Here is a 24,394-nt window from a genome sequence, read left to right on the forward strand (position 1 = left end):
GATCAATATTCATATTTCAAATAAGAAACTAAAGTTGAAGGGAGTGAGATATTTAATACAAATCGGTAATTTGGAGGAAGTGTTCTCGACTGTCTCCCAGAACACTAGTCCTTATTGCAAAGATTTATTTAATAAAGCCTTTCCCCCCTCTAATTATTGGCGACGTTCTGAAATGGGAACACCACCAAGAAACTTTTCCGGACTTGCAAGAAAAGAAAAGAAGAAGGGGGGAAAAAAAAAACAACAGAGGAAAAAACAGCTGGCTGGGCTTGCAGTCCGGTTTCCAAGGCTAACGGGCGTGCCATCTGCTCGCAGAGGCGCAGTAACCATGGCTCACACGTCACCCAGCTTCGGGGTTAGCAAGTTTGCCCAACAAGCCCGGGCGGCTTCGCTCCGGCGCAGGTGCTGGGGGAGGGGGCGCCGCATCCCGCGTGTATCGCTTTCCCACCTCCATCTGCCTCCCCCTCCGCCCGCGGTGCCCGCGCTCTCCCCGCGCCGCCAGCCTGCAGGACCCGAGCGGGTCTCCCGACCCCAACAAAAGAGCCCCGCCTCCCGCCGCCCCGCCCGCCCCCACCTGGGCTTCCCGCGGCCGCGCGGCCCGCGCCCACAGCGGGACTCGGCTCGCGACAGCCAGGTTTCCAGGTGCCCGGAAGGGGGAGGGGGCCGCGGCCGCAACCATTGGGCGGGTGCGGGCGAAACGCGCGGCCCGGAGCGCCAAGGCTCCGAGGGGGCGGCGGGCCCGGCCGTGCGGCAGCGTGATTGGCCGGGGCCGCGCCGCCGGCCGCCGCTGATTGGTGGGTTCTCAAATTCGGTCTCAAGGCGCCAGAGGAGGTGTTTTAGCGGGGACCCGGACCCGGGGCTGCAGTCGCGGTCCGCGAGGCGGGACGCTGGCGCTGTCCGGACGCCGCGGAGGCCCCGCCAGCCGAGGGCGTTCGAACGGGGGTCTGCGCGTTTCGCCTTCCCCGCCCGATGTTGCCACCCGGCTGCTGATCGCATCACGCCGCTGGTCCCACGCGGGCGTGAGGCCGTAGAGGTCCCGTAGAGGCTGGAAACCTTCGCAAAGCGGGAGTAGTAAGTGGGGCTGGCGGGAATCGGGGGGAGAGGGAACCTCGCGCCTCGGCTGCCAGCCTGCCACCCCTCCCCTCCTCGGCTGGCGGGGCATAGAGGAACGTGTGCCGCGGGACCAGGCCCGCGTGGGCTGTCCTGTCCAGCTGCTCCGCCAGCCGGGCAGTACCGGGCACTTGCCTTTCCTCGCTATTTGGGGGTCACGTTGGAAGAGTTTATCCCTGGGGTCTGGGAGCCTGGAAAGGGGCTGCGCCAAGCGCAGAATGGATTTGGTCTAGCGATCAGGTTTCCTCTCCCCCCCATTCCCCGTTCAAACCTCTTTAAAGCCGAATTCCTCCCAGTTCTTTGCGCCAAAATTAACTGACCTGAGGAGACCCTGTACTTTCAGACAGATTTGCCCTACACCTTCCTGACTTGTAACTTTACTTTGCTCTGTGGCTTTCCATAAAATAATTACTACTTTTGTCGACTTTTTCTTCCCAAGTTTTCAGTTACTAATGGGTGTTTGTATTCGTTCGTGTTCGTTTTAGAGAGTTGGGGGTGGAATAGATATTTTTGTTGGAGGAGAAAGCATCTAATTGTAAGATCGTTTCTAATGTAATTGTGCATTGCAGATGGAAGTGAATTGTTTAACACTAAAAGACCTGATCAACCCCAGGCAGCCCAGACTAGATTTTGCCACTGAAGATGGGGAAAATGCACAAAAGGTAAGTGCACTAAGGTCTAACATATTTAGGATAGTGATGTCTAATTCAATTAAGTGTTTCAATATGCCACTTGTATTTGTCTTGTAAATCTAATGAATGTGATGAACATTGTAGAAATATACTTTTTTAATGGAGTCACCCAAACCATTAGTAATTGAGTTTCTCAGTCATTGTGCAGTGGAAAGAGGCTAGGTCAGATGTAGTGTTGGAACCAATTTATATTAATCAAAGATATGCTGACCCCTTCAATCAAAAGTTTGTAATACTTGTAGTTGTCAACATTGGAATTAGCTAATGCTGTGCAGGAATGTTAAACCTGAGTACCCGGGAAGAAAGACACTCTGCTATAAATGCTGGATTATTAAAGTACTGTGAAATGTTCTTCATGCCCATGCATTAATCAGCTCTAGAGGCAGTTTCCTTCACCCATATAGGGAGAGAAGTGACTGAGCGCACCAACACACCCTGCGTGTTCTGTAGAGCAACAGCTGGTCTGGTTTTGCCGAGTCATTACCCCTTTATTGCTGCCCTGTGATTTGTAAGACCATGGTGGTGCCCTAAGAAACATTACCAAGTAAACTGCTCATAGCAATATCTAAACTATCACTGTACCCACATCAGCACAGTTACGCTCACCAACCAGTGCCCTACCGAAAAGCTTTAAGAGCTTGTTAGTAGCAAGCATCTAAGTGTTTTTAGGCAAATGCAAATACATATAATAAATCTGGATGTAGAAACTTTGAATATAAATCTGAGCATAGCAACTTCCTTGGGTATTGAACTTTTCTAGGGTCCTGGTCTAAATTTTAGATTTAGTGTCAACAATGAATTGCAAAGAACCTGTTATATGGCCCTTTGAAAAATATTTGACAACCATTAATTTTAGATTGGTGTGAAATTGTATGCTTTTCCCATGCAGGGTTTTTCCCTTCTAGCATTCACTTTTTGTTGTTGTTGTTAGGAAAAGAAGTACACCAAAGCATTATTGTTTTAAAGAGAACTTTAAAAAAAAAAATTATCCAAGCTATATGAGGGTGAAAATGCCCAGACTTTGTATTTTTAGAATTTTGGCTTTGGGAGTTTCAGAACAAAACTCTGTTATCTTTTATAATTTGAATGGGACAGCCTTGAAAAAATATGTACACATTTATATAAAGTCTAAGTCAGTGTCCACTTTTTTTTCTTCTGGGCCTTTTTTTTTTTTTATCCTCACCCAAGGATCATTTTTTCCCATTGTTTTTTTTTTTGTTTGTTTATTTTTTTTAGAGGGAGTGGAGGTGGGGAGAGAGAAAGAGAAACATCAATAGGTTGCCTCCCGCATGCACCCAACTGGGCCAGGGATCTAGCCGGCAACCCAGGTACAGTGTCCTTGGATGGAAATCAAACCCGAGACCCTTCGGTCCGACGTTCTTACTACTGAGCAAAACCGGCTAGGGCTGGGCCAATGACTTCTTATCAAGTGCCTTCAACTTCTACTCTAGTTAGTCAGCATCAGTAAATGCGATGTCCAGTTGAGCTTTCACATTCTAATGGATATGGGGGAAACTCAAGTGACTCGAGAGTGATTGGAAAAGTGGTTACAATGTTCGAAATGGAATGTCTGAGCAGGAATTATTTCGCCTCTTAAAGAGAAGGCAAGGGATAAGAACAGTGCTTCTGCGAGTTGCTTGGAGGGGCTTTGTCTCTTTTCCTGATGCTGGGAAGGATTTCTAGGGATAGTGAGAACATGGGATTTGGAGTCAGATCTGGGTTTGAGTTTCTGTTCTGCTATTCCCTATGTTACCTCAAACAGATATATTTTATTTAATCTTTAAACAAATATTTATGTCAAAGGTGCTAAGGGGACAGTCGTTTATTAGTAGTTAATAAATCTGTTTCTTCCATAAATTGCAACTAATAAATAGCACCTCCCTCTTTGGGTTTTTGTTGAGCACTCAGCAACATACACTGTTCACACTATACTCAAATTAATAGCCCAAAAATGAATATGATGCAGGCCCTGCCCTCCTTTATTTGAGAGACTTTCAGGAACTCAGATGTAAAACGAACCAACTGCACTATGATTTGATAAGTGCTATAATAGTGAGAACAGAGTGGTCCCCAGAGAACAGAGGAGGAAGAAAAAAATTCATGGGGAGTCTAGAGAGAGTTGAGGATGTTCAATCTACAAGAAAACAAGAGTGTTTAAGAGGGACATTTTAGGCAGGAGAAACAACATGAGGTGTGGGTGTTTAAGAAATGTTCAAGAGATTCAGCAGGGCCACAAACACATAGTGCTGAGTTGTTCCTTCTTAAAACCCTCTGAGGGATGCTTGCTACAGTGTCCTGTGCATCATTTGGCATATAGAGCATTTATCTTTCTTGATTGGTCAAGAACTCTTAAAGTACATGCATCTTCTTATTTCTCATGGAGAAACTTAAAACATAAAGGAGTTTTCAACTTGGTTACCCAAATTTACTGTGCCCAGTTGTGGGATTATAAACAACTCTCTTAATTTGTTCACAGTGCATTTAATCATGACAAATAGAAAATGGATGATTTGGGACAAAGAGATGAGCAGTGAGATTGAGCTGCTTTGTAAAAGAGGTAACACTTGAGCTAGGGCTTAAACTTGCAGCAGTTCTCAACCTGTGGGTCGTGACCATCGGAAAACACATACAGCATATCAGATATTTACATTACGATTCATAACAGTAGCAAAATTACAGTTATGAGGTAGCAATGAAAATAATTTTATGGTTGGGGGTCACCACAACATGAACTATATTAAACCGATGGTCGCGACCCACAGGTTGAGAACGGCTGGCTTAAAGGAATGAAGGTTAAGACTTAGGCAAGTAGAGAGGAACTAGTAAAAGTAGAAATGAGACTCTGGCTGGTTAGCTCAGTGGGTTAGAGTGTCATCCCAATATGCCAAATTGTGGGTTCGATCTCTGGTTAGGGCACACACAAGCAATCAATGAATGTATAAGTAAGTGGAATAACAAATCAATGTCTCTCTCCCTCTCAAATCAATTTAAAAAAATAGTAGAAGTGAGTGGTATATTTGGGAACAATGCCTAGATTTCGTGAGCACAGGTTTTTTGGAAGGTCATTCATCTCTTTTGGGAGTGGTTAAGAAAGAAGGTGAATTCAATTTGAAATACATATCTGTATCTGTATGATTACAGGTAAATAAATATGTGCAGAAAGCAGCTGGTTGCCTGACTTTGGAATTCGTGGGAGGTACTAGCCAAACACAAACTTGAGAATTATCAACATACACGTTGGTTTTAAAATCAATGTGCATGAGAGTCATGAACTACGCAAGAGAGAGAAAGTAGAGGCAAGTATCAGGCTGAGGTTTGTAAGAGTGGGAAAAGAGGAACCAAAGAAGGAGACTGAGAGGGAACAGAAATAGGAAGAGAACCAACAGAGAACGACTGTTATCTCAGGACCAAGAGTTTTATAGAGCAAAGAACAGTCAACAGTCTTAACCATTGCAGTGAGGTCAGGTGAGGTATTCTGCCATTGATCTGGCTCCTGGGAGGTGACCTCAGTCAGAAGCAGTGGACCAGAACACACTGATAATTTGAGGAACCCCTGGGATATGATCAGGGGAAAGCCTTCAGTGTGGATTACTCATTCTAGAAGTTCTCTGAAGGGAAAGAGATCTGTTAGTCAGTAGCTCGGGGAACTTCCTAACGGGTAGTCTTTGCAATGAGCCTTAAACGACAGGCAAGGCTTAGCCTATGGCATTAAAGACCAGGACATGGGTGGGGGTGGGGGTGGGGGGCAATGGGGTGATAAGGACACATATGTAATACCTTAATCAGTAAAGAGAAAAAAGAAAATTAAATAAAAAGACCAAGTGATGGTGTGAACAGCAGCTTAGATGTGATTGAAGTGCAGAGCAGGTTTAAGAAAAGCAAGTGGACTGTTGGGGCAAAATGTGGAATTTGCATAAGATGGAACGGGAAAAGAGGTTGGCATAAGGCCAAAAGCCTTGACAAGGCTGATGACTATATTATTTGAGGTCACATGATCAAAGCTGTATCTGAAACAAAAGCAAGACTAAACCCAAGATCTTTTGACTACCAACCCCTCTCTGTGGCAGCGTACAGCATAGTCTTGACGCTGGTATAGTCAATAATGATGAACACTTGCATAGCACTTCACCATTACAAACTGCTTTCACCTTCATTATCTGATCTGCTCCTCACAGTAACTCTGCGGCAGGCTCTCCAGTGTGTGTTACATCCATTTACATATGGAAACAAGAAAACCTGTGTCCTGGATTACTTTCTCTCTGTCTGAGGGAGGAAGTGATTTCTAGGGAGTTGCAGCTTAGATTTCCTGACAAGCAGGTGTGACAGGGAGCTTAGTGTGCAGGTGGTTTCTAGGGAGAGCTCTAGGAATCAGTGCCTGGGAAGGGAAGAGAAGGGAAAGCAGCAGAAATGGACAGAGGAAGAGGCAGATCTGCAACACAGTTTCAGGGGAAGTCTGAGTTTACCCTAGGGGAGGTCTGGGATGACCCCGGGAGTAGGGCAAGGGGGCCTGACTTTTACATGTCAGGCCTCCCTGGCAGGGGGCGATCCCAGATGAGTCAGCCCTCTTTGGCCGACCAAGGCATTCCAGTTAAGGGCTTCCTGTTGGTATCACTTCCAGCAGCGGCGGGGAATGATTCATTCCTGAAGAAGTCTGGTTGCATCCCAAGCATCTACCCACACCACTGGGCAGCCTTGCTGGAAAGCCTTGGAGATAGAGACTTTAGTCTGAACTGCTTATTTTATGGACCAGGAAACTTGGTCCCAGACCGAATGAGCAATTTGTTCAGTATCAAAAAGATCCGGAGCTGAGACAAAAACCAGGTTTCCAAATTCTGGTTTCAATCCCCTTTCCACTGCCTTATACAGTGTCAGGATTGCAGGATAAACAGGCGGATGGAGCAGGGTTGACTAGATAGCAGTCGACTTTCTACCCACCTGCTGAGACCTTGAAAAACAACTTGCTAGACATTTTTTTTCTTTTGATATAGAGGTGTGATACAATCACAACATATCAGGTAACCTAACTCTCCTGCTTTAAGTACAGATGATCCTGTCTTAAGATGGTTAAACTTACTATTATTCAACTTCATGGTGGTGTGAGAGTGATACGCATTTGGTAGAAATCATACTTTGAATTTAGAATTTTGCTTTTTCCTAAAATAGCGATATGCAGTAAGATAATTACTCATGATGCTGGCAGAGGTGTCGAGCAACAGCTCCCAGTCAGCCACACGATCAAAGGGTAAACAACCCATACTCTACAGCAGTGGTTCTCAACCTTCCGGCCCTTTAAATACAGTTCCTCATGTTGTGACCCCAACCATAAAATTATTTTCGTTGCTACGTCATAACTGTAATGTTGCTACTGTTATGAATCGTAATGTAAATATATGATATGCAGGATGGTCTTAGGCGACCCCTGTGAAAGGGTCGTTTGACTCCCAAAGGGGTCGCGACCCACAGGTTGAGAACCGCTGCTCTACAGTGTACTATGTTGCCAGTGTTTTGGGATCTTTTGCTTTGTGTTTTTGCATCCCATCACGTCTACAAAATGCCCATCTGGGTCTCCTGCTTCTGGCGAGAAGAAGAGGAAGGCCATTGTAGGTGCTCCTCGACTTATAATGGGGTTACATCCCTATAATGTCGGTGTTCAGAGCACATTTAAGGTAGGGTAAGCTAAGCTATGATTGTCAGTAGGTTAGGTATAGTAAATGCATTTTCAGCTTATGGTATTTTCAACTTACAATTGGTTTATCAGGACATAACTTCATAAGTCGAGGTGCATCTGTAATACTTAAACTGTTGCAAAAAGATATCAAAGTGTTGGAGGAAATGGTCTATTGTTGGGGTCCAGCCCCATCAGGTCCAGGGGTTCCCAAAGGTGTGGACGGAGTCAGCGACGAATAAATGACACAGAGACAGCGTTCAGTTGGTCATATCATAGCCAGGTTCTCTCTTTATTGTCCTATTACATCTATATTTATACTATTTGATCCCATAAGCATGCCTCTATAATTACATCATGGTATGTTTTGGGTCAAGTTCTACAATTCCTTGTTTCTTATCTGACTTTAGCCAAAAATCCTGTCTCTATCTAGTTCTGTTGATTTTAATCTTATCTAGGTTAATCTCTGTGTTCCATTACAAGGGCTATTCCAAGGTCACTGCTCTACTGATAGGCTACAAGGAAGTGACTGAAGGAGTGTATCCTACCCAGTAAAGGTTATGTGCTCCCAGCCTCGCTGCTTGCCTTCCCTGGGACTGCCCTGTGTCAGTGGATCTTCAAGGGTATAGGCTTTGGTGCTTTCCCTGGTGGGCAGACCCCTGGGGATGTGGGCTCAACAAGTCCCAAATTTATTGCCAACAGTCTTAGTCCAAGTTCTTCATAAGTAGTACATGGTATTTCTGTAACACTAGGGGGATTTACTGATTTATTCTCTTCCTTAGTCCTCTTAATCCCTACCTGGGGAAACAACCTTTCTCGGGGAGGTGGTCCTGTAGTTCAGTGTTCAACACATAGCTTTCAACACACCCTTAAAACACATAGTGCTAAGAGGGGGAGCAAACATATGCCATATACACCAGGTCCCTTGAAACATAAGCTGTGCAGATGTTTCTTCCCTGCAGCAACTGCGTCAAGCAGCAAGGGTGGATCGGCTTCCGGCAGTCTATCATAATTGCACCTTGGCAGAAAGAAGGAGGAACACATCATTTCTGTGACTGCAGGTGCCATGGAAGGTAGAGAAGGCGGGTGAATCTCTGTCTGGCTCAGTCAGCCTGGGCCACACCCTCTACTGTAGGGATACCTTTTTGAATAACCAGATAACCAAGGCACCGTGTTCTGTGTGCACTTGTACAGAGCAAGGCATTGTGCCAACAATCGTGAGGAATGAGACACATACTTACTCCCTGACCTCCAGAAGTGCACAGTCACGTGAATGAACAAGACATTCACCCCAGAAGTTAAATTCTATTAGCTCTGAGTGTCAGAATGAATGGTAATAAAGACTAGGAAAGAGGAAAAGACAGAAGCTAAGTTTTATTGCATGCTCACCATATGCCAGGAACTATTCTCATAACCCTGAGGTTGGTATTTTTACGAACTTCGTTTTCAGTTGCGAGAATGGAAGCCTGGTAAGAAGGAACGTGCCCTCCCTCACACCAAGTAGCTGGCACTAGAGCCTGCATGCAGAACTGCTTCCCCATCCCACCTCTCCATCAATACTGGGGGGCCTGCTGGGTACTGTATGTTGGAGCTGTGAAAAAGACAGCTTCCTCCAACGGGCACCCAGGACAAGCTTATTTCTAGATGTAGAATTTCAGAAACTCCGGCTTTCAGTGTGTCCTGCATACCAGTTACTTTTCTACCGAATGAGGTTGTATGTAACCTCGAGCAAGTTGTTTAACCTCTCTGTGCCTCGGTTTCTTCAGCTGTGGACTGGAAAAATAATAGTACCCAGGTCACAGGATTAGAAGAGGTTGCTATCCATAAAGTACATGAAACACGGTGTGGCACATGGTAAACCCTCAGTACTTTCCCTGGAGGGTTCCCTGGTAGAAGACTTCATCAGAATTGCACACTTGTAGGAACTTGTTAAGAGATATCGGTAGAGAGGGGAGGAAGAGATCAACCAAAGAATATGTACGCATAGCCCGTGGACATAGTAATGTGGTGAAGGCCGGGGAGGGGCAGAGGTGGGGTGGAGAGAGGCAGAGGAGGGGAATGGGAGACATCTGTGATAGAGTCAACAATAAAAATTTTAAAAAAGAAAGAGTTAAATGATAAAAAACAGAGAGAGAGAAGTCAATAGATGCAGCGCCCCAGGCTGGATGCTTACTGCTGCTTGTGGCGGGAGAAACCTAGGCTCCCATCCCCACCCGTTTCCTTCTTGTTACAGGAGGACAGGACCACCATGGCTAGTGGGCAGCTTCTGCCAATTCAAGAACAAGAGTTGGTGTGCTAACACAGATTCCAGTTTCTCCCAGTCTTTTCCCTCTGCACATGTTGCTCGTTTATAAGAAAGCACTTTTTGTAAACCACTGTTCAGCCAAAATCCAAGCATACAGTAGCTATAGAGTGCTACCTGTACAGGAAACGGAGAGACAAATATTTAACCACCCACCTTCATAATTGTATAAGACGCTATTGCCTGGAGGTGAATTCTTCTATAATAAGAGCCGAATCTTTCTGTTTTTGAATGCCAAAAACTGGTTTTAGGGGAAAGAAATTTGTTTTAATTACTCGGTAGTTCCAAATGTGAGTTCTCTATACTCAGTCCTTTTTTACAAGGGACATAATGGGCCCATCATTAATCTCAAAGTGTGACATGAGGGTAGGTTCTACTCCACAAACTATTACCAAGCTGGAAAAAATCAAGAACTTGAGAGGTAAGCACTTAGAAGTCTCTATAGCAATTTAATATCGCCCCCATGACACCTAAGCCTGTGATCAGTGGTCTCTTCTTATTGAACAGGCTGTAGGTCAGTTTGATTGGTAATCTCACGTGGGGAGTCATATAGGGTGGGGGTGGCATACGAGTCCTTTGAAGTAAGACTGCTCTCTAGGTTCGTTTTATATGTGGCATTTTGTTGGATGCACTTATATCCGTTGGTCCTGCTAATTGTTACATTAGCACTGTTGAACACTGAACTACAAAAGCATTTGTTTTCTTCACTGGTTAGTGCAAACTTAGTGTTTAAAAAATATGGCACTTAGGAGTATATGGACTCAATTCACATTTGCCCTTTTCATCCCCAACTATTACAAGCATTCACCAGTGATAGATACACTCATGACTTCTTTCATAGCAATGCCATGAAAAACATGCATAAAAGGAGTAGCAGATTATAACCAGTTTCCCGTTGGAGCTTCTCCTTGAGTTCCATGAATCCTCTGTTTTCATTAGTCCTATCCTACTATTTTTTCAGCCCTGAACATATGGTCTGGTTGTATTTTCATGGTGGGAACTAATCAGTTCTCTTAGCTGATAGCTGACCTGTCTCATTCTTGCTAAAAGGTCTCTTTTTTAAAATAGGAAAATATATTTGTTGATCGATCAAGGATGGCCCCGAAAACTCCAATAAAAAATGAACCAATTGATTTATCGAAGCAAAAAATCTTCACTCCAGAAAAAAACCCCATTACTCCAGTTAAGCTTGTGGACAGACAGCAGACAGAACCATGGACGCCCACAGCTAACCTGAAGATGCTCATTAGTGCTGCCAGCCCTGACATAAGAGATTGGGAGAAGAAGAAGGGACTGTTCAGACCCATTGAGAACAAGGATGAAGTGTTTACAGACTCTCTGCAGGTAAACAGGCTGTGTTCCTAGCAGCTTTGATAGAATTAAAATTTTTTACTTGGTTATTTAAAGAAATCATAGAATTCTCAATTTTTCAGCTAACTATTGAGCCAAAAGCAGTATTAAGCTTAATATCTTTTCTTTATATAGCTGAAATGGACTTCTCACTCTGTATCTCATTTTTCACAATGAACGCTTTCTTTTTCTTTTTTTAACAATTCTTTATTGTTAAAAGTATTACATATGTCTCCTTTTCCCCCCATTGACTCCCTCTAGTCTGCCCCCGCCCCAGGCCTTCAGCACCCTATTGTCTGGACACAGATAATAGGGAACACTTTTTTTTTTATAATACTCCCTTAACCAATACACATTTAAAAATCCATTTTTAAGCAATGATATTTAATAACTTTGATTTAATGGGGGAATTTGTGTTTTTATTATAAATGTTGCTGTGGATTTAATTTTTCTCCAATTTTAAGAATTTTTATTTTAATATATTTTTATTGATTTCAGAAAGGGAGGGAGTAAGGGTGGGGGGCAATCTGACCAGAATCAAAACATGACCTCCTGGTTCATAATTTGATGCTCAACCACTGAGCCACGCAGGCTAGGCAAGGATAATTTTAATCTAAATGTCTTTGACCTGGGAAATTTTATTATTCCATGTATGTTCACTTTGTTGATTTAGGCTTTAAAGTTATCTTTAAATTACATGTCCTATGGTGAACCAGAGCTATTAAATAAGCTGCATATCTATACTTAAAAAAAAAAAAAATCAGTGGTCAATAATTTTCACTCTCCCATCAAACTTTTTCCCAGACTTGCTAAGAAAAGTTGCTCACAGATTGGAATGTTATTTCTCTTCCAGTTTGCTTCATTTTGGTGGATTTTTTTAAAATCTATAAAAATGTAAATTAATAGTATTGTTCTCTTTGGGGATTGGTTGGGAGGTAGAGTCATGGGTATTAAAGACATTACATACATGATAAGTGTATTTTATATGACCAACTGTTCTACCAAAAAGTAAAAAAACAAAAAGAAAACCAATTTTTAAAAAAGATATTTCTCAATATTTTTTAAGAATATAAAGGGATCCTGTGACCACAAAGTTTGAGAACTATTCTAGGGTATATACCTAACAGTGCAATTACTAGGTTATTGGATGTTCAATCACTCATAAGATCATGCCAGATTGTTTTACCAAGAGCTGTTTGTTTCCACCAGTAACGTATAAACATATATTGATCCATATCCTCTCTGGCACTTGAAATTCTCAAATTTATTAATTTCTGCCAATCCAGTGGGTGTACAATTGTATATTACTGTGGTATCCATTTGCTTTTTCCTCGGTTACTGATGAGGTTAAGCTTTTTTCCAAATCTTTACTAGCTACCATGTTTTCTCCTCTTCTGTGAAATACCTGTTTGTGTTCTTTGCTCATTTTTATTGATTTGTAGGGCTTATTATATATATTCGTGAAACTAAACCTGTACCAGTTATACGTGTTACATTTCAATTGGTGCTTGCCTTTTTTCTCTTTATGTTGCTTCTTATAATCACTTGTCCTTTTATCATGTATTCAGTTCTTCCTCTTCCCTGGAGTTGGCAGTGCTACACCTGTCACATATTATATTTCACTTGTGTGAGTATCTGTTTCTGGGCTCTTTTCTGTTCCATTGGCCAATTTGTCCGTCCCTCCACCAATACCATTCTATATAATAAAAGCCTAATATGCTAAGTGTCTGGTCATCTGGTCGACTGTTCAACCAGTCAAAGCGTAATATGCTAATGATATGCTAAGGATGCTCAACCGCTCACTATGACATGCACTGACCACCAGGGGGCAGATGCTCTGAGTGGTAGGTTAGCTTGCTGCTGGGGTCCAGCCGATCAGGACTGAGCGAGATGGGCTGAACACATCTGGAGCCCTCCTGCGTCCCTCCCCCGCCCCGATCGTGCACCGTTGGGTTCCCTCAGCTTGGCCTGCGCCTCTCGCACTCCAGGACCCCTCGGGGGATGTTGGAGAGCCGGTTTTGGCCTGATGGCAGAACGACTGATCACTATGATGTGCACTGACCACCAGGGGGAAGACACTCAACGCAGGAACTGCCCCTGGTGGTCAGTGCACTCCCACAGGGGCAGCGCCACTCAGCCAGAAGCCAGGCTCATGGCTGGCGAGCGCAGTGGCGGTGGCAGTAGCCTCTCCCACCTCCACGCTAAGGATATCCAACTACCGGCTTAGGCCCGCTCCCCATGAGCAGCATGCCTAAGCCATCAGTCAGACATCCCCTGAGGGCTCCCGGACTGCGAGAGGGTGCAGGCCGGGCTGAGGGACCCCCCCGCACCCCCAAGTGCACAAATTTCATGCACTGGGCCTCTAGTGTTGTAATAAGCCTTCATATCAGGCAAAGCAGGAACCTCAATTTTTCCTTCAGAATATGTGGACTATGCTTTGCCCTTTTTTTCTTCCATATGTACTTTAGATTGGATTTTAATTGTAATTGCATTGCATGTAGATTAATTTGAGAATTAATCTGTTTATGGTACTGAGTCCTCCTATCTGTTTCTTTAAAGATGCAAATTTTAATATTTTATACAAATAAATATTTGCTAGATTTTTTCCTAAAAGAGTTTTGTCTTTTCAGGAGCTTTCTAAATTCTCTTATTATTAATAATTTGTCAGTCTTATATTTTTCATATAAACAATCATGTGTTCTGCAGAATGAAAGTTTTGCTTACTTATTCCTTCCCCATTCCTGTGCCTCAGTTTCTTTGTCTTGTCCTCATCCACTGGCTATCTCCAGTATGGTGCAGAAGAGGAGCATCCTTATCATGTCCCTGATTTTTACAGGGGTAATTCCAAGGTTTTCTCTTTAAGACTTGTTTTCAGTTGGGTTTTTATAGATACACTTTATTCAAGTTCTCCATTCCTAGTTGTCTAAGAGCATTTTTGAAAATCATGAATGGTTGTTAAATGTATTAAATGTTTTTTTCTGAAGCTATTGAGATTATCCTATTGCTTGAATATGTTCACTGAAAAACGTTTTATTTTCTTGGGTTGAATTCAGCCCTTTTGAAATGTGGGTTGATGAGACAGGGACACTAGTTTTGTGTACTTGCAATAAGAATAAGATTTGGCTGCTCTTGTTCGCTTCCACCAACCCTTGGAAATTAGTAAACTTATAAAACAGTTTAATGACACAGTGGAGACCAGTGCATCTTCAATTTGATGTCAATAGAAATCACCCATGATCTTATAAAAAGACAGATTCTGATGGACCAGTTCTGGGATGAGGCCTGAGATTCTGCATCTCCAACAAGCTCTTAGTGATGCTTGTCTACAGTCCAACAAACACCCTGTCAGCAAGACTCTAGCAACCTATAAATGACCGCGTTATTCATTGTTTACGCTTTTAACCAGTACGCTCGGCCTCAAATTGCAAAGGACAAAAAATTCAGTCTAGAGAAGGTAATAGGTAGAATGCTAAGAAAATTAGGTTAGGAAGTGTATTTTAACTAGATTCTAGGATGGGATGGGATGGGATGTCCCCCCAACTTGCCAGTACTGCCCATTGCAATTTCTCTGTTAGGATGTTAACCATGCTGTCTCCTCCCTCCCTTCTGTCTGCCCTCTCTAGCTTCGTGTTGTGGGGGATGTTGCTGTGGAGAAATTTGAGAAACGCAGGCCGAGCAGAAAACAGAAAAGTCTAGGACTCCTGTGCCAGAAGTTTCTAGCTCGCTATCCAAGTTATCCCTTGTCAGCTGAGAAAACCACCATCTCCCTAGATGAAGTGGCTGTCAGTCTTGGTATGTATTGTCCGGTTAGGTCTGTCTCCAGGTATAGTGGGACACTGGTTTCCCGGGGCAGGCCCTCCAAAAGGGTGAGGAAGAGGCCGGGAGAGCTTCCTTCAGCCGTGACCATTCAGCGTAGGATTGCAGGGGCCTTCTAGGCCTGAGGGTCAACAAGAATTTGGTTTTCTTAAGCTTAAAAAACACTTTGACGAGACTCACATTACAGAGCCCTATCTCCTATTTTAATTTCATCTTATTTCAGACAGACTAAAAAATGTTTTGAAATATCCTGCTGTTTATTTTTACAATAACGCTGCTAAGGGTTCAGAATTGGAGTCAGTTCTATTATAAAGCAAGATTTGAGAGCAAGAGCATTATGTTTGAAGCCTTCTTCTGTGCTGTTCACAACAAGCCTGCCAAAGTAGGAAAAGCACATCTGGTCATAACTCAAACAGCTCAACCTTGTAACAAAGGAATGCATGTGTTCACACGGGAGGGTGTGTATAATGTGCAGCGCCGTATGTTCTATAAAGAAGTCCAGCAGCTTCCGAATACAGACCCCTAGTGGACATGGATGGCAGTTGGTTTCAGGATGAACATATCGTTGACAAATCATTAAATAAGCAGGAATCACAAAGATCTGCAGGTGGAGGGTGTCTCCTTAGGAGGTTTTACATACATAATTTTGATAGATTATATTTTTAATTTGTTTATTAGTTCTAGTTCTTCCCATAGCCCAGAGAAATATGCACCAGTAGACGATTGTCAGTCTGAATTATTCACACCGATGGCTAAAGAGGTTGTGCTTGCTGGGAGCTGAAATAATGAGGATGCGATGGGTTGTGATGGGAAGACCCCAGGCTGGGCTTTGGGTCAGGGAAGGCTGGATCGGAAGCCCAGCTCTCCAATTGGCAGGCCCTGCGAGCTTTAGGAACTTAGCCAACCTTTTCTCACTGGGACCACCGCACCTACCTGGCAGAACCTTAGCCAGGTTGGGACGATGTCAGTAACGTGCCTAACTCGGGTCCTGGCATGGGTGGCTCTTACTGTTACATGGAAGCTTTCCCTAAGCTGTCTGTTCAACCTCTGCAATTAGGAAGGGGGAGTAGAGCGCTTTGCTTGGGGAGCCGTTTTGAAATTCAGAAATGGGAACACAGTATTTGGCCCTGGTGGCCATGAGACAAGAAGGGCAGAGTGACCCCCCTGGGGAGGGAGAGGCTTGACCCATTGGAGGCACGGCATCCTGGAAACGAGTCTTCCAGAGGATGAGGGTAAAACAACAAATCAGTGTCCTCACTGGGACTCACGAAGTCAGGACCTTGCACTGACGTCAGTGCAGAAGATGAACGGTTGGAGGTAGGAAGGCCGTGTCACAGGACAGACTCCTGCTCAGGGGCTGCAGGTCATTCTGCAGATCCCCGCATCATGGCTGCCTGGGGCAGAACCAGGGATTTTTGCAACAGCTGGCTAATGCCTCACATCACCCAGACCTGCCACATGACCTTACCATCTCTCTTCATGTGAGGTCAATAATGAGGTCCCTCCCGGAAATTGTTTCAGGGGTGACCGACTCTTCGGGTTGAGTCTAAACTCTCTGCTACAACCCAGGTCACAAGCTGTAAGACCATATTTTAACCAAGGATGTGCAGAGCATTCAAATTGCACAGTTTCCCAGGTTCTGGTCCCATATAGATTGGACATGGATATCATAGGTAAGAAGTCAAAGAACTAGAAGGACTTTAGTGGATGGAAAATAGCACGGCCCAAGAAAATAGTGTATGGGGCTGAGGTGTTCTTGGTAAGCTCCATTGGGGATGAAGGGAGGCCTGGTAAGAATTGGTAAATCCTGATGGCATAACTAATGCCGTGAATAGTTTTGCCTGGATACAAAAGGAAAGGAAGGCTGGTGCCAAGGAAACCCTCCCTGGCAGGACAAGGCCCAGAGTAACTGGCACGTCTGGAGACCTGGGAAATGGGACAGCCAGTGGACAGGCACGCTCAGTCCGACAGAAAAGGTGGGTGCATGACCAGCATCACCTACTACACACCTGTTGTGCACACTCAATGTCTTACTCTGCGGGTGGTCAGAACCTTCCTTTCTTTTCCCTTCTTGGGATGTCGAGCCACTGGATGGAGACTTAACAGATTGTATCTAATACAAAACAACAAAACAGCCAGGCATATGGCTGGCCCTGGGGTGTTTCAGTTGCATTCACATGACATTTCTAATGGGAAGGTTTATGGAATGTTACACTCTAAACACGATGTGTTAATATAGGAAAACAGACTGGAGCAAGGAACCCAGGGGTCGGACAGGGGGCTGCTGACGGCCCTGCACCACCTTCCAGCAGACATCTGGCACCGATGCGGGGTGAGGAGCCTTTCGGGGTCAGGAGCTGAAATGCTCTGACGGCTGTGAAATGCCTCCTCATGCATGTGATGAACTTCCTCTCAGCTCCGGGCTTCTCGTTGTAATTCAGTCTGTTTCTCCTGTTAAGTCTTTGCAGGGCCACATGCTGCATTCGCCGAGTCTGCCCAGATTATATTACAGCTCCTGGCAAGTGCACAGAAAGAGGGCCGGGTTGTAGCTGGGCTGGTTTTCTCCTAGGTGCCTGGAGGCTTCTGTTATGGATACTTACATGAGAGCAAAGGGGGAGGTGGTTCCAGAAGCCCGAGGGCCTGTTGCAGAGGAGGTTTTTAAATCTGTGTCCACTAATCCTCTGACGCCAGCAGCGACCCGAGGTAGCCCCAGTGCCACGCAGGAAGTGCCAAACAGTGAACATGTGTTGGGGACTCTTCATGTTTGTGGTCGCGTCGAACCCTCCTCATCTTAAGAGATAAATACTAAGCCACAGACAGGTTAGGCCACTACTCAGGGTCACCGATTGGGACAGACAACACGGGGATTCAAATCTAGGCAGTCTAACCCCAAAATCCCCACACTAAGCACCATAAATATTTTTGGCAAATTCAGTAGACGGCTCATAATCCTAGCTATTTGGGCAGAGTATTGGGCAAGGGTTAGGGAACTGATGAACTTGCTGGTCCGTCCGTACTGTACACGAAGTCTCTGTTGCACTGGGCTGCTTGGCAGGATGCGGTGAATGAGAGCGCGGGAGAGTTGTCTGTAGCCATGGTGAACCAGGGCGTACTCAGGTGTTGTTCCAGCCCTAACTGTGGCTTCATCCATCATCTTGAGAAGGGGCCCAAACTCTTGACTCCTAAGTTTCCAGTGTGAAATAGGACACAAAATACTTACCATCTGTTTTCCTTATTGGACCATTAAGAGAGTTAGCAAGATAATTATTTTACATCATTCAAACTCCAGGAAAGGAAAGGATTGTCCAGACAAGGTATCTGTTCTTGGACACAGTTTATTGTATAGTCTGCATAATCAGGACTATAAGTCTAAATCAGCCAGCCAGCATTCACCCAGTGTCCATGGGGCATGCTAGCACCTGTGTTGCTCAGTCCCACCCATTGTAACAGGCTAACAGGGCTAAAGAAAAGACATCTGCTGTGCGTAATACAGGTAGGACGTCAGCCGTCTCTGGGTGGATGTTTTATCCTACTGGGGGTTAGGTCACAAGAAAAGGAAAGAAAAAAAAAATTCTGTTACTTGCATTTTTAAGGGGTGAATTTGTGGCACAGCCACACTCGATGGACATTCCACTGGGCATCACGCAAAGTAGTTCACAGACATGGTCCAGGCTCTCAAGGAATTTATCCTCAGAAAAGCCTGCATGTTGATGTTTGGCTTCTGTCTTTCAAACAGGCGTTGAAAGGAGACGCATCTATGACATTGTGAACGTGCTGGAGTCACTGCACCTGGTCAGCCGGCTGGCCAAGAACCAGTATGGCTGGCACGGACGGCACAGCCTGCCGAGGACCCTGCGGAACCTCCAGAGACTAGGAGAAGAGCAGAAGTATGAGGAGCAGATGGCATCCCTCCAGCAGAGGGAGCTGGACCTGATGGATTACAAATTTGGAGAACGTAAAAAAGATGGCTGTGCAGATCCCCACGATCAACAGTTGCTGGATTTCTCGGAGCCCGACTGTCCCTCCTGTGAGTTCACTGTAGCCACGTGGGTAATAGCAGAGAGGCAGGGATGGTCTCTTCTGGAGAGACTCACTGCTGAGATGGGAAGTGCCAGATTGACAACCCTGGAGGGAGGTGTCCTCTTACTCTCTCCACTGAAGAAAGGGAGACAGATGGCTCCCCCGCTGGGTTGCCCACTCACCCTCACTGAAAACCTGTCTACTGGCAGATCACTTGGTGGTTGGTGTTTGGACCGCAGATCGCTGACGGAGCTCCCATTCCAGATTGACAGCCCCATGCTGGTTTCTGTTTGTGAGCCTTTAAGGAAAATTTGCTCTGAAAGAAGTTATCGTTACAATGAAATTAATTTTTCAAGTTACATATGGGAGTAGATTATATAGAAAAGAACCCCATTAGCAGCAAATGTTGGTTAGAAGGCTAGACACTGGATGCAGAATGTTTTTCACTGACGTCTACATTGGTCTTCCCCTCCCGACTCATTTATCCTCTTCCTGTCTTAACCATTGGTCCTCATCGTTCTCTCCCTACTCCCCGTTGCTAAGATGATCAAGTGCAAGTATCACTCACATTTCACTTGCAAATTTAAGAAACAGGAATGGAAAGGTGGGCCTGGTTTTCATTCCGTTTGCTGCCTCATGCCTTTTAGTTCCAGCCCCTGAGCCAGTTGTATCTTAATAACCAGGGGAGACAGCCATCTGTCGGGATGGTTTGCCTGCCATCCTCAGCAGCACACATCTCATCAGTTCTCCTATTTAGTTACAGTTTATTTCTGAAAAGAAATGGAAGAGGTGGGCACCTGCTGTGATTACAGGACATGCGGGATACAGACATACCTCAGAGCCAGTGTGGGTTTGGTTCCAGACCACCACTATAAAGCACTTTGTAATCTTTTTGCTGGTGAAGGGATCTTGCCTTCAATTTGTAAAAAAAAAAAAAAATACAATATCTGTGAAGTGAACTAAACAAGGTTTGCCTGTATTGTGGGCACAGAGAAATTAAAGTAGAATCCTTGCCTTTGAGGTCAGAGTGGATGTTTGAAAACAGTTTCTCATCCCTACCCTATCCCCCCCTCCCCCCAAAACACACACACACACACTTTTTTTTTTTAATCCTCACCCAGGGATATTTTTCCATTGACTTTTAGAGAGAGTGTGGAAGATAGAGGGAAAGACAGTGAGAAATACCGATGTGAGAGAAACACATCAATTGGTTGCCTCCTGCACGCGCCCCGACTGAAGTACGTGCCCTTGACCAGAATCAAACCGGGACCCTTTGGTCCGCAGGCTGACACTCTATCCACTGAGCAAGACTGGGTTAACATTCGCCTTTCAGCGTCTATTCCTACGGAAATCTTATGAGCAGCAAGAGAATCTGCCTTGTCTTTTTGAGCCATTGTCTTTGACTGTGTGTCCAGAAGGCTTCTCTCTGTAACAGAAGTGATCTTTCCATTCACTAGCAGAGTCAGATCATTCTGGCAAACTGTAAATAGAGTCTTTCTTGTGGTAAATTATCTTTTTTTTTTTTTAATATATTTTATTGATTTTTTACAGAGAGGAAGGGAGAGAGATAGAGAGTCAGAAACATCGATGGGAGAGAAACATCGATCAGCCGCCTCCTGCACATCTCCTACTGGGGATGTGCCCGCAACCCAGGTACATGCCCTTGACCGGAATCGAACCTGGGACCCTTCAGTCCGCAGGCCGACGCTCCATCCACTGAGCCAAACCGGTTTTGGCTAAATTATCTTTTTTGATGCCTTTGTTTCGTTCCCTTTGTAGCATCTGCAAATAGAAAAGACAAGTCTCTGAGAATCATGAGCCAGAAGTTTGTCATGCTGTTCCTCGTCTCTAAAACCAAGATTGTTACTCTCGATGTGGCTGCCAAAATCCTGATAGAAGGAAGCCAGAATGTGCTGGACCACAGTAAATTTAAAAGTAAGCACCCTCACCAGAACCCACCTCGCTGGCCCAGGGAGGGCGGGATTCATACGGTGATGTTTCTGCCTCTGAAAGTAAAAGAACAATGGTTTTTTGGAGAAGTGCACTCCTTCCTGCATCCCAGAATCCTTGGGGCTGTGAGAGGTAAGTTAGTCACCTGCTAGGATTCCCGTTGACGTCTCCTTGGCAGTTAGAGTGGACGGTGGAAGCAGAGTGCCATCCACAAATGCAGATCAGGGTGGGTGTAAGATACTTTGCATTTCTCTTTAGTACCGCAGCATCCAAGACAGAATGTCTGAGTTTTGTTTCCCCTTCCCCCCCTACCCCACCCCCACCCTCCGCTTACTCTTCCGATGGGTGGAGATGAAAGGTGTGTACAGGTAAGAAGCAGCGGAGTGGCCAGAGTAGGGGAAGGGTGGTGGGACATGGCTGCGGACAAGGAGAGCGTTTCTGAGTTTCCTATTTTCTGTCGAGCGTGGGTCCCAAGCCAGAGGCCCTTGGCCGCTGGTTGTCCTTTCAAGCCTTGGGGAGGCATGAGCTCAACATACCTTGTTTGTTTGTGTTTCCAGCTGGAATTATAGCCATCCTGTGGGAGAAATGACTAAATAAAATCTAAGCTCTCCCCCTGTTGGGAAGAAAATTGCATCTGGGATGAATGCTTGCTATTTCTAGACAATCATCAATGTTCTTTGCTTTATTTTAGCCCTGAAGTCAAGTGGGTTTCCTACCTGTAAATTGATTTCTTAAATAGAAATTACTTTCTGGGCATCACCTGCCTATTTACTGTGTTACCACCCCTTCTGAATTTCTCTTCTAGTCCATGCATTTTCAAATGTGTCTCCCCAAACCTCTTAAGACTCAAGGATTGTGCATCCCACCCCCTCCCCTCTGGGTGGCCAGAGGCTGGGACTTCAGGTGAGGAACTGCCTGTCTTCAGCACGGCGGTACCTCAGAATCCTGAGCCCGGAACACCTCTGTGCCCAGGAGTGCAGCTTTGCAGTAAGCTCTGGGGATTCCCTGTCATGTTCACAGCCCAGCTGCCTGGTTGAGCTGGTGCCACAGCCTCCTGCTGGGAGAAGCTCGGGCAGGCTTCCGACATGCCACACGTCAGAATCACACTGAGCCTCTAATTACAGCCCGTTTCCCTCCCTCGGGTGTTTTTGCAATCAGGGCTCTCCCTGCTTATCTTTGAAAGGTGTGAAGCTGTGGAAACAGAAGGACACACCGACCTTGGTCTGTGGCTGCAGATGCATAAATCCTGGGTGGTTTCATGACAGAGCCATTGGTCATTTCATCCCACCCCACTGCTCTCCCCTGAGGTGTATATGGTGGCCAAGAAAAGTGACCTGTCACGTAAACTACAATGTAATGGTGCCACAGGCAGCATGACCGTAATTGTGTTTGATGTCTTCCAGCAAAGGTCCGACGTCTCTATGACATCGCCAATGTCCTGACCAGCCTGGCTCTGATCAAGAAAGTGCACGTGACGGAAGAGCGAGGCCGTAAGCCAGCCTTCAAGTGGATCGGGCCTGTGGACTTCGCCTCCAGTGGTGAGGCATGGTTTTGTTAGGGACCGATTTTATTTAAAATCCTACACTTACAGAGTGAGATCGATCTTCGCCCTCATTTTCCGTTACCCAAGTCACATTCAAATTAGACTGTGATGTCACTCTCGGAACAGTGAGTGTTAGTCTACAAATGGTACGTGCTGGTCGGCTCACACAGTAGGAGGGGAAATACTGAGAGCTTATGATGTGGGAGTTCCTATAACTAGTAAATTATAGCCCTTTAGCACGTTCTGTTTTATTCAGAAGATTTTTTTTTCCCCTGGAAATTTGGGACAAGGGATTTAAAATGACATTTATAAGCTCGAGTGATGTCCACATTAGTGGAATACCTAAAATATTGTTTTTCTTTGAAATTCCACATAATGTAAAAATTATATTATTGCTATCATGAAACTAATATATGGTAAAAATGGCTCCTAAATATAGTATAGATGCAATGAACACCTGTTCTTTTTATCATTTATTTCAAAGGTTACAAATGTCAATTTCACTAAACTAGAGCAGAAGAGGGTATTATCTTCTACCTGTTTCACAGGGACTGGATCCTACCGTACCAGCTACTTTACATATAACTAGGCTGCCTGAGAAAAAGCCATTAACATTATTTTTAAATTACCCTTGCAATTTTGGTGTTAGTGGCATAAATTCCTGCCACTTAACCCAGGCCTATAGAAGATACAGCTCTCTACCTCATTGTAGCACATTATTCACTTCGGATCTAGATGAAACCGCTTGAAATCTAATGTAACTAATTCCACCCAGCAAGTACTTACTGCGTGTGGACTGTGCACGTGCCATGAGAGACTAAAGCTGCATACAGCACACCACCCGTGCCTACATGGAATACACAACGTTGCCCTTTTCTGTTGCTCTGCCTTTGGCTTCTCTTCATCCTTTCACCTGTGAAGCCCTCTTCTCTTGGACATGAAAATACTCTGTTCCCCTTTCCAGATCTGTCACAAATGTCAACTCCTTCATAAAGCTTCCCTCATCACCCAGAGCAAAGAGTCTCTCATCTGAACTACTGCACTTTAGTATTATGCTCTTGTACTTGGTGATGCTGATGTGATGCTGTGGTCCCTGCTCCATGGGTTTGAGGGCAGAAGAGGTTTTTGTTCATCTTTGATTACCTAAGTACCCAGATCCGTGCCTTGCTCACTTTCGTTGGCTAATGAGCCTCTACTGAAGTCATATAATTAGCACTCATTTGAAACTTAGAATAACAGTCAAGCACTATACATGGTGGTAGTGGTGCTGTAGGAAATCAAAGGATATGGGTGAAGTTCTGATGGACTTGTAGGTTTTGTAGGGATGGAGAGCTTTTTAGTTGAAAGAACTGATACTTAAGCACAAGTCTGGTGTGTCGGGGAGAGATCAGCCATCATGATCTGAGTGGAGGGCATAGGGCAGAGAGTGATGAGACATGAAGTACGATCAGTTGGAACAGAATTTTTGGTGGGCTTCAAAGGGTAAGCAAGACATTTGTACTACATGCATAGACTGACGTGACAAGGGATCTTTAGTCTTTAGATAGGTTGAAAGAGAGGAGGGGTTCAAGGATGGTGGTGTCATTGCAGAAAATGAGGTAGTTGGGGAAATGAGCTGGAGTTGAGAAAATGAGTTCATGTATTTGCATAACCAGTGGGACAGCAACTGGGGGGAGCTCTGATCTGAGGAGGGAAAGAGGGCTTGGAACCAGGTCAGGAACCGCAAAAGTAGCTGCTTACCTACCCTCAGAAATATGATCCTTGTTCTGCATTCCCTAGTTTCTACTGATATCCTCATCATCAGCCCAGCTGTCAATTTTGGAACATCGAGTTACCTTTGATCCCTTAATTCACTCCTTGATTAGCAGTGCCTCACAATTAAACTTCATAGATGTCTCTTTCCTGTCTCCCTTTCCACCGTCATGGCTTTTCTTCCTTTTAACAGC

General features: G+C 44.9%; 1 protein-coding gene across 1 annotated transcript in view; it reads left to right on the top strand.

Annotated features, from left to right (window-relative positions):
• The first annotated feature begins 856 nt into the window (after positions 1-856).
• The window catches only part of E2F7 (E2F transcription factor 7), a 38,029-nt gene continuing 14,491 nt past the window's right edge, over positions 857-24,394 (top strand). Inside the window, exons 1-7 of the mRNA XM_036301643.1 lie at positions 857-1,071; positions 1,680-1,772; positions 10,838-11,113; positions 14,743-14,911; positions 18,672-18,962; positions 20,735-20,890; positions 22,309-22,443. Of these exons, the coding sequence (XP_036157536.1) occupies positions 1,680-1,772; positions 10,838-11,113; positions 14,743-14,911; positions 18,672-18,962; positions 20,735-20,890; positions 22,309-22,443 (1,120 nt within the window). The 5' untranslated portion in view covers positions 857-1,071. The remainder of the gene's footprint in view (positions 1,072-1,679; positions 1,773-10,837; positions 11,114-14,742; positions 14,912-18,671; positions 18,963-20,734; positions 20,891-22,308; positions 22,444-24,394) is intronic.

The sequence above is a fragment of the Myotis myotis genome, unplaced genomic scaffold, assembly GCF_014108235.1.
Source record: "Myotis myotis isolate mMyoMyo1 unplaced genomic scaffold, mMyoMyo1.p scaffold_m19_p_3, whole genome shotgun sequence".
In the NCBI taxonomy this organism is placed as follows: Eukaryota; Metazoa; Chordata; class Mammalia; order Chiroptera; family Vespertilionidae; genus Myotis; species Myotis myotis.